At 34.0% G+C, this 11,301-nt stretch overlaps 1 protein-coding gene across 1 annotated transcript in view; it reads left to right on the forward strand.

The window, feature by feature from the left end:
- The window catches only part of LOC107612683 (probable terpene synthase 2), a 4,040-nt gene extending 2,756 nt beyond the window's left edge, over positions 1–1,284 (forward strand). Inside the window, exons 6-7 of the mRNA XM_016314389.2 lie at positions 376–624; positions 888–1,284. Of these exons, the coding sequence (XP_016169875.1) occupies positions 376–624; positions 888–1,223 (585 nt within the window). The 3' untranslated portion in view covers positions 1,224–1,284. The remainder of the gene's footprint in view (positions 1–375; positions 625–887) is intronic.

Here is an 11,301-nt window from a genome sequence, read left to right on the forward strand (position 1 = left end):
CAATCCTTTAATTTTTAATTTTTATTTTTTTTATACATTAGTAATATATAATAAGACTTGAAACTGAAATTTTATATGGTCTGACAAATTGAATAATTATAAATGGACACATTTCACACTACATTAGTCTAAAAATTTCATGAATTTCTTTGGTTCATTTAGTTGGCATGTTCATCCTTACTAAAAATAATTGAATTCATAATAAATTTAGATTAATTGAATAGTTAATTTATTCGCCTGTATAAATAAATATTTAAAATTTAAATTCCATCTTAGTTAAATGGTTAATTCGCTTATTCTAAATTTATTGAGTTGAAAAATACCGTAAAAAATTAATAATAATAATTTTATTATATAATACGTGTGAAATGACAGCTTCAAAAGACAATTCAGGCCTATATGACTGAGGCCAAATGGTTGAATAACAAGTATATACCAACAATGGCAGAGTACATTCAGATATCAACAATATCATCTGCTTATCCATTCCTTGTGACAAGTTCTTACATTGGCATGGGAGATATCGCCGTAGAAGACATCTTCAAATGGGTAACAAGTAAACCCAAAATTGTTAGAGCTTCTACAATTATTTGCAGGTTTATGGATGACATTGTCTCTAATGAGGTATATTTATGTGCAATATACAAGCACAACATAAAAGTTTAACTATCATATTAGGTATATATAATAATGAGTTATTCGTATAAAATATATATTAAAATATAAAATATACATTAAAAATAAATTTAAAAAATATTTGTATTTATACAAAAGGGAAAGTTCAATTTATATTATAATTGAATTTTAATGTATAATTTTTTTCTGAATTTTTTCCTTATTATTTAGTCATGTGAAAGTTATTTTAAAAACTAAATCTCATTGAATAGTTTGAACAAGAAAGAGAACATGTTACCTCAATAATAGAATGCTATATGAGAGATTATGGTGTATCTAAAGAAGAAGCCATTCAAGAATTGCAAAAGGGAGTCACAGATGCTTGGAAGGATATAAATGAGGAATGCCTCAAGCCAACCAAAGTTCCAATGTTATTTCTAACGCGTGTTCTGAACATGGCACGATTTATTGATGTGATGTACAAAGATGAAGATTGCTACACTCATGCTGAAGGAAAAATGAAGGAATGCATTCAAGCTTTGCTTGTTGATCTGGTGCCAATCAATAATATGAGAAAGAAGGATATGAAACCTTTTATATACGCCTAAACGAAATCTAATAAAATTGTAAGAGAATTTTCTTATTTAATATAGAGTATTTACTTATTTTGGTTCTCAACAAATTTTGAATTAGACACTTTAGTGTTTAACTAAAATTAATTAATTCGTTAGTCTTCAATATTTAATTATGTAGATTATACTAGTTTTTGGTCCACTCTGTTCCGTCAACTCTTAATAGAACTATATTGCATAGTTGTCGCGTTAGACGTTAAGTGTCACATGTATGAAAAAGACAAATTATTCGTAATGAGAAGGCCCAGTATAACAATAATAACTTAATTTTTCTGATAATATTTTTGGGATTGATTTGTTTTATAATGAATAATTTTGGAGACTAATTTATTTGATACTTAGTAATTTGAGGATCAAATTGACTGTAATTTGTCCAAGAATCAATTTGTCTCTTTTGTATACGTGACAATTAACATTTGACGCAATAACTTAACGTGACATGTAGGACAACTTCATTAAAAATTGACGGAACAAAGTGGGTCAGAGACCAATATGATTTATGAAATTAAATATTGAGAACTAACAAGTTAATTAATTTTAGTTAAAAACTAAAGAATTTAGTCCGAAATTTTTTGGAGACCAAAATAGATAAATACGCTTTAATATATTACCCTTTGAATTATTTAGTTTTTATACTTAGAGATTGTAATAATAAAATGTGCAAACCTTTGCTGCTTATGAAATGCTATAATACTTTTTTATAGACAACGGGACATAAAGTTCAGAAAAAAATAGACAGAAATTATTCTAAAAAATGCAATTCCAATTAAGTCTTGATGAAAATTTAAAGAAATACAAGAAGGAATAGAAAAGAAAAATGACATTTCAGCTAAATTTTATGTTCTTAACATGCCAATCTATCTGCACAAGCATTGGATTTTTGGAACTCATGATGAATGTTCCAATTACTTAGTCTATTATAACGTTCTTTAATAGCCAAAACTAACGTTTTTGTAGAGTGCGAGTCGACAGTTTCTTGAAGGCATAGACTTACTGTAGAGTCTACTTGCATACAAACATTTATATACCCAAGATTTAGAGTCAAGTCCAAACCCAATAGAATATTCCAGAGCTTTGCTAAAGTCACCGTACAACTACCTAGATTCACACTATAACAAGCCAAAAACTTACCTTCATGGTCTCTTAAAAGAATTCCGCAAGTCGCCTGACCTTTCTTTATAACAGAACCATCGAAATTCAGCTTAATAAAGGCAAGGTTTTGGGGGATCCAACGGATTTGTTTATTTAGCAAAACACCCTTACCCTTTTCTTTACTCGAGCTATCTCTTCATGCGCTGAGTTATACTCTTTAGTTAAGTGCATATTCAAATCATGGATCTCATCTTCGTCTACTGCATTGTCCCTCTCCAAAATATGCTTGTTACGACGATACCAAAGAAAGCACAGGGTGCTAGTAAACAATAAAGGTTAAGGAATGCCTTGGTAATAAGATTGAGTTAATAAGTTCTTTAACAACTAGGAAAAGAGAAGTTGACTAAAGAATGTATCAGAACTCAATGAAGTATCAATGCTCTTCTATGTATTTTTTGCGGCTATGCAGTCGCGAAGGACATGGAGCAAAGACTCTTAAGAAGAACCACAAACTGGGCAAATATCCTCTTAGGTCATGTGCCTGCAAGCTCGAACCTCATTTGTCAAAAGGGTTTCATTAGTAACTAGTCAAAGAAAGATGCGCAGCTTTTGGGGAGGTTCAACTTTCTAAATTCTCAAAAATAAATCGAACTTAAAGTTCTCTGGGGCATTTTAATAGAAGGAGCACACTGACTTAATGCTAAATTTACTATTAGAATTAAAAAGTCACGCTACCTGATCGTCCCCTAAGTTTGCTTCTGGAGTCTTCAATGATGAGAAAATAAGGACTCAATCATCTCTTAAAACCGCCTCAATTTGACCCAAATTCCAATTGCTGTTCATCGCATAATCACTAACTATGTTATTCAGCATATCTTCCAATATATCTGGTTGAACAAAGTCTTCAAATTTATTCCTGCCCGAGATCCAATGATCTTTCCAAAATCGAGGACTATCATCATCATCGGTTTGCCATACCAAATTATTTTCAAATTTGGGCCATACTCGAACAATACACTTCCAAGAATTTGAACAAGATTGAAACTTCTTGATGATGGACGTAGTATTTTTTTTTGCATTTATATCTCTTTTTGATTATCTTGACCCAAAGAGCATTCTTGTTTTACACCAAGTTCCATGCTAATTTCATGAAAATAGCATTATTTAATATTCTGCCCGGTCTAAACACTAAGCCGTTGAACTTTTTTGGCAAACATAATTTTTTCCAACTAACCAAATGGACCTTGCTACTAGCTCTGCTTTTGCCCCACACAAAATTAATGCAGACTTGATCAATCTTGTCACACATACTAAGTGGCAGTCTCATTGTTTGCATGAGATAAGGATAATTGCCAAGACTGATTAGGCTAAAGTAACCCTGCCCGCAACAGAGAGATTTTGTGCTTTCTAAGTGCTAAGTCGAGATGCCATTTTATCAAGGATGAACTGAAAATATTTTTTTTTGTACGATCATGCAGTAAGAGGACTCCCAAGTATTTTTCCAAATTGAACATCAACTTCATTCCCAAAACTCTATTCAATTCCAGCTTCCTCGCTAAACAAACATTGCCAAAGAAAAAGACACTTGATTTCTCATAACTTACCTTCTGATCTGAATTTTGGCAAAATAAGTCTAAAATACTCCTCACTATCTCAACCTGATGTAGGAACATTTTTTCAAACAATAATTTATCATATGCAAAGTAAATGTGAGATAATTCTAGACTATCTCTATTAAAGATAATTAGTTTTCAAAGTTTATGATTTATTGCCACCGAAATAATTTGAGATAATCTCTCCATACATAATACAAATAAGTAGAACATAAAATCTTTATATCTGATACCTCAAGAGACAAAAACAGATGAGTTTGACACCTCAAAATTTTAACTCACTACAAGAATAAAGCCGATTAGCTACTACAAAAATTATCGTAAAATCGTTGCTAATCTGACGCAAAATATGATTTGTGACGGATTAGCTACCGCCTAGCAACTAATGCTTTCCTCGTTAATTTCAAGTCGCAGATTAGTGAGACAAATACAACATATATGAAATGTGAAGAATAAGAATGAGCACATACGATTTTAAGGGTGGGTGAGAGCTATAGACCCTCAAAAAATTTTGAAACTTAGTATATATTATACGTGTATTGAATTTAATAATTGACCTATTAGTAAAGTGCTCAATTAGTACCTTTTTCACTGCAAACCTAGATTTTAATCTTATTCTTTACATTTTAAACATTAATAGTGTGGTAAAAAAATTTATGGAGCAATTATTTTGTTCAATGAACCTTATCTTTATTATTTCTTCTATTTTTTAACTTTTCTTCTAACCATTATTTTATTCAACGATTTTTTTATTGTTTCTTTTATTTTTTTTCTTAATTCTTACATCAATTATCATATGAAAAAGACTTTAATTTTTATAACAAATCCTAATTGAATAATAAAAAGCATATACATAAAAGTTAAATTATTTTAATATTTATAGTATATCATAAAAATTAAATTATTTTAACATTTATTTATTTTTTTATGATATTAAAATAATAATATATTAAATAAATGTATGTTTTTAGAAAAAAATAAAAAATGTATGGTTTAATTAATTATTAATTTTTTACTAAAATAACATGTTTATATATTATAAAATTTTTCAGTATTAAATTATTGTAAGACATAAATTAAACGAGTTGAACTGAAATTTACAATTCTCTGTTTATTACATAAAATAATTTAATTAAATTACACATCATTTTCGGTTCTTTCAATAGTCTCCTAAATATTATTTTTATTGTAGATCATAATATAACTTCATTGTTTTTGTTAAATCTAACCGTAAACTACTAAAATATAGTACTTAAAAATTTATACTGTTGACAAAAATAATCTTTAAAGATACGAACAATAAATAAGTCTTTAAATAATCTAAAAATATGATAAAAATAATTAATAAATATTATATTTTTTATAAATGACAAATAAATTTTTTTATTTAGCAAACAATTTATTTTTGAGACATTTGAATAATTATTTAAAAAGTATATATAAAATTAGAGCAAAATTTGATCTTTATTTTTTTCAACAAAAATTTAGTCATTTACAATAATTTTTCAAAAAAATTCACTTGATATTAAAGTACTAAATTTCAAGGATAGAAAATTTATTCTTTAATAATACTTACAAAAAATTGCATTAAAATCTGATATCTAAAGTCTTTTTTAAATATATATATGTGAATATAGGGGGAGAGAAGGGCACGAAACCCCTGCGTCAATACCCAAATGCCGTAACTTCTCCGTCCGAGCTCCGATCGCCGCACCGTTTGCAGCCACGCGTCCACCGCGTCGAGCTTTACATTTCTACCGGAACAATTTCATTGGTAACTTGTTTAATCACTCTCAGCCTCCACTTCCAAATTTTCAAAAATTGAGTAGGAATGTTGAATTTCTTTGATTTCTGATGTTTTATGATCCAATTAGCTTGAGGAAAACGTTCACTATTGCTTATGTGAAGCTTGGGTAAGGTGAGGATACTATAATTCTATTTTAATTCCATTGAATTTGAGCTTTGAGTATTAAATTGGGTATATATGTGTTATAAATGTGTATTAGGTTGTGAATAAATAATTGGAGCTTGAAATTGTGAATACCAGAACTTGGAGGAAGCTCTGTAGTTGAGGTTTTGGGGCTGTGATTGGTTTTAAATAAATTGCCTTGATCGTTACATGGAAATCGGCCAAGGTATGGTTTAGGTTTCTTGCATTTAATATATAATATTCTGTGAAAACTTAGGCTAGATGACCGTAGGATAAGTTAGAACGTATGTGTATATGTGGTTTAGTGTTTTGTTATTAAATATGGAATGATGTGGTGCTGATTAGTTGAAGAATTGACAAATTGTTAATCAGGGATTTGAGGACACAAATATGTAATTCATGAACTATTGTTTGATTGTGAGATTTGACACGTGTATATGCAATTATTGATGGTGGATTTGGCATGTGAATATGTGATTATTGTTGGTGTGAAGGGTGATTTTCATGGTGGTTATGATGTTAAGGAAGAAGAATTTGTTGATGTTAGCACGTGTAGGTTATTGTGTTGGAAACATGGAAATTGTTTGAATGAGGAAAGATGTTTTGCAAGTTTACCAAAGTTAGTTTTTGGCCGAACTTCAACGAGTCATAACTTGGCCTTCGGACCTTCAATTTGCTCCCAACTTGTTTTAAAGTAAAAATTGGGTTCGTGAAGTTTATGCCATTTGAAGAACGGGAGAAAAATATTTTAAATTGAAGAAGTTATGGTTGTAGGAAAATTGTATCTAAAAACTGTCTTTTACTATCATTCTGCAGCTTTTGCAACTGATTCTGTATTTTTAAAAGAACGTATGTCCACGCGTACGCGTGGGTCACGTGTACGCGTACGCAAAAGGATCCAACAAGCATGTCCACGCGTACGCGTGACCCATGCGTACGCGTGACATGAAGTTTGCACCTACGTGGACGCGTGACAAGGGGACGCACGTGCGAGCTGCAGTTTTATATTTCCACGCGCACGCGTGAGCCACACGTACGTGTGGCTTCTGTTCCAACAAACATGATTTTTGAGTTTTAAAAACCTTATTTCAAACCTCTAAACTTCTCTTTCCTTTTCTTTAGTCATAAATAGTGGTATTAAACCTGACAATCAGATGAAACTAGGAAATGGGGATAACTTGGTGGTGAAGTAAAGCTAAAAAGGAAAGTGATGAGTTGATTATGAAATGTTACGGATGATTATGTATGATACTTGGCTTGATAATCAAATGAACGATTATGTATGATATTTGGCTTGAATGATTAAATGATCTGAGATACAAGATTCTCTGGATAAAGTATCGTGGCTTGCCACCACGTGTACCAGGTTGAAAACTCGATACTCTGTTGACCCTACGATGTAAGGGTGACCGGACACTTATAAATTCCCGGAAATGTTAACCCCCATTGAGCAATATTGATTATTTGAGAAAAGCTATGCATAGACTCTTGGGGATGCACGTCGAGGGACAGTCTAAGGTTTTCGGACCTGTCAGGTTAGCTGGATAACCAACAGATGAGCCTCATCAGCCATAGGACAGGCATGCATCATATGCATACTACTTGAATTACTTGTTTGTGCATTAACTGGGTGTGCCTAAATGTACTTGCCATGTTAATTGTATATTTGTTATCTGCGGTATTTGTAACCTTCTTGTGCTTGCTTTTATCTGTTTATTTGTCTGTGAAATGCTGACAGAGATGGAAGTATGGAGGAATGACAGTATGAGACTTAGGTTTTAAGGTTAAGTTAAGTTAGGCTTAGAAACTCTTAGAAAATCACCTTTTATGACTTTTGTTTAATACTTTAAGCTCTATAATCTGAGTGTCGGCGTTCTAGGATTGCTTCTGGCATTCCCAGGACCTTATATATTATGTGTGTGGCACCTTTACCATACTGAGAACTTCTGGTTCTCACCCCATACTATGTTGTTGTTTTTCATATGCAGGTCGAGAGGCATCTCGTTAGGCGTCTGGACTCCTGAAGCGAAGTGGTTACTGTGTTATTTTGTTGTACAGTGATGTGTATATGTGTACTTAGCTTTTTCTCCGCATAACTTGTTCTTTTTGATCCTCCTAGAGGTTTATGGAGAGGTAGGATTTTGTTTATGTATATTTGGGTTTTGGATATGTATATATATCTGGCCAGTCTTGACTTCGCGGTCTGAGTTAGGAGCTTGCTATTCTGTATCTTTGGCTCTCTACTCCTACTTTTATTATCTTATAATTGACAGTTAAAGTTTTCTTCACACGCAAGTTATTCCGTTTTCGAAGCGTTGCGCTTTTTATTTCGCGATTTTGTTTTACCCATTTTTCAAGACTCCTAGTTTATTACATTCTTTCTACTATTATATGTATGTATTTTAATTTTTAGAAGTCGTAGCACCTTTCCACCTTTATTTTTTACATCCTAGGTGTAAAGCTCTGTGTGGTAGGGTGTTACATTATGGTATCAGAGCAGTTCGTTCCTGTAGAGCCTGAGAGACGGACTGACTATGCTTCTGTGCATACTCTGTGTGTGACTATGTTCTACCTAGGATATCCGACTGGTATGTGTTGCATACATGTTCGTGAGCATGCGTTTGGGAATTTAAAGCATTAAACTTGAGATATTGAGATTGATCACCTTAATATCAATTATTTGGTGTGAATAGGGACCAAATGTCATCTCGCGGATCCGAGCGAGGTGCCCAAAGGGAAAATCTTAGGACAGAACCAATGCAAGGACCTCGAGATGGAAGCATGGGTGCTGGTACAAGTAATGTAGGCCAATACTACAGGTCTATGACCTTTACTGATTTTCTCAAGAGTGGTCCACCTCAGTTTAATGAAAATGCCAATGCGTTGGAGGCTGATCGGTGGTTTCGAGACGTGGAGAGGTTTTTGTACACTCAGCACGTTCCTGAAGTACAGTTAGTGGAAATAGTGACCCACATGTTGGAGGGAGATGCTCAGAAATGGTGGCAGGAGTTATATCATACCTTGCAGATAGAGTTAACGGATGTCCCTTGGAATATATTCAAAACCGAATTTTACGGAAAATATTTCTTGCATGCACTTCACATTGTGAAGGAGTTGGAGTTAATGCAGCTGAAGCAAAAGAATATGTCTGTTGCTGACTATACCCGTGAATTCGATAACCTGTGCCGTCTCTCAAGAGTTTGTCAAGGAAATCTAGCCAACTATGAGGAGTGGAAGTGTGCTCAGTATGAGGAAGGACTTAGGAGAGACATCTTTAACTACGTGTATCCGCAAAAGTTAACGAATTTCACTGAATTGGTTAAGAAGAGTCAATTCACAGAAAATTACTCCATGAAGTGGGCGATGCTACAGGAAGGCTATGGAGAGACTGCTCCAGATGAGCCGCATAGGGCCGGGTTAGGTGAATGCTACAAATGCAGGAAGCCGGGGCATATAACTCGAGATTGTTCACACAGGAAACACCGGGATGCAGCCGAATCCGATTCTCAAACCCGAGGTAACCATAAATTAGCAATTGAATTTCAAACTTCCTTGCATATCATTAATATGTGATATTCATTCGTAATATATGACGTGCGATGATAATTGTAGAGCCCAAGTCGATGATTGGTCGAAGGCTATTAGTTGTTAAGACGAAGTAATGTTTAGTTAACTTAGAAGGGTGGATCTATTTAGAGTGATGTTAGGTTTAAAATAGATAAAGGTTAGAGATGAAGATATTCCAAAAACTGCTTTCAGAACACGTTATGGTCATACGGTGATGGCTTTCGGGTTAACTAATGCTCCAGCAGTATTCATGGATTATATGAACAAGAATTTCCGGCCGAACCTGGAGAAGTTTGTTATTGTCTTCATTGATGATATTCTTGTTTACTCTAAGACTGAGGAGGAGCATGCTGATCACTTGCGAACTGTGCTACAAATTCTGAGAGACAGGAAGTTGTACGCTAAGTTATCTAAATGCGAGTTTTGGAAGAGTGAAGTGAAGTTTCTCGGTCACGTAGTGAGCAAACAGGGAATAGCCATAGATTCTGCTAAGGTAGAAGCAGTGATAAAATGGGAGCGACCAACTTCAGTGACAGAGATCAGGAGTTTCCTAGGCTTGGCGGGATATTATCGGAGATTCATTAAGGGATTTTCACAGCTCGCCTTACTTTTAACTAAGTTGACTAAGAAGGATACACTTTTTGTCTGGACTTTAGAGTGCGAAGAGAGTTTTCAAGTATTGAAGCAAAGGTTGACTACTGCACCTGTGTTGGTATTGTCTGAGCCAAGTGAACCGTTTGAAGTATATTGTGATGCATCATTAAAGGGTTTGGGGTGCGTTTTGATGCAGTACCGGAATGTTGTAGCATACACCTCACGGCAATTAAGGCCGCATGAGATAAACTATCTGACTCACAATTTAGAACTTGCTGCTGTTGTATTTGCTCTGAAAACCTGGAGGCATTATCTCTATGGCATTAAGTTTCATGTCTTCTCAAACCATAAGGGTTTGAAGTATCTCTTTGAGCAGAAAGAGTTGAATACGCGTCAGAGGAAGTGGATGGAGCTTCTGAAGGATTATTATTTCGAATTAAATTACCATCCAGGAAAAGCGAACGTTGTGGCGGATGCCCTGAGTCGGAAGTCTTTGTATGTAGCTTGGATGATACTATGGGAAGAAGAGTTATTAAAGGCATTTCAAGGTTTGAACCTGGAAGTTAGGGAAGAATCTGTAATTCTGTGTTTGAGTTAGTTGCAAATCTCAAGTGATTTTAAATCAGAACTTCTGAAGGCTCATCAAGATGGTGAAGCATTACGTAAGGTGTTATCGGCAATTGAACATGGAAAGCAATGGAGAGTGTCAAAAGATAAGGATGGTTTATGGAGGTTTAAGAACCGGATTGTTGTGCCAGATGTTGGGGACCTGTGATAGAGTATTTTGGCAGAAGCTCATAAGAGCGGATTTTCTATACATCCAGGAAGTACCAAAATGTATTAAGATCTGAAAGCGATATTTTGGTGGCTAGGAATGAAGAATGATGTGGCACTGCATGTATCTAAATGTTTAACGTGTCAGAAAGTTAAGATTGAGCATCAGAGACCATCAGGAACCCTTCAGCCTTTAGAGATTCCACAATGGAAATGGAAGAGTATCGCAATAGATTTTGTGATAGGTTTGCCTAGAACCTGGTTTGATTATGACGCTATTTGGGTAATTGTAGATCGACTGACAAAATCATCTCACTATCTCCCCATTCGGGTAAGTTGTACAATAGAAGAATTGGCTCAGATGTACATCAAAGAGATTGTCAGATTCCACGGCGTGCCTTCTACCATTATATCTGATAGAGACCCTTGTTCACATCAAGGTTCTAGGGAGTCTTTTAGCGTGCATTTGAGACTCAGTTAAGTT

Source organism: Arachis ipaensis, chromosome B08, assembly GCF_000816755.2.
Source record: "Arachis ipaensis cultivar K30076 chromosome B08, Araip1.1, whole genome shotgun sequence".
Taxonomy (NCBI): domain Eukaryota; kingdom Viridiplantae; phylum Streptophyta; class Magnoliopsida; order Fabales; family Fabaceae; genus Arachis; species Arachis ipaensis.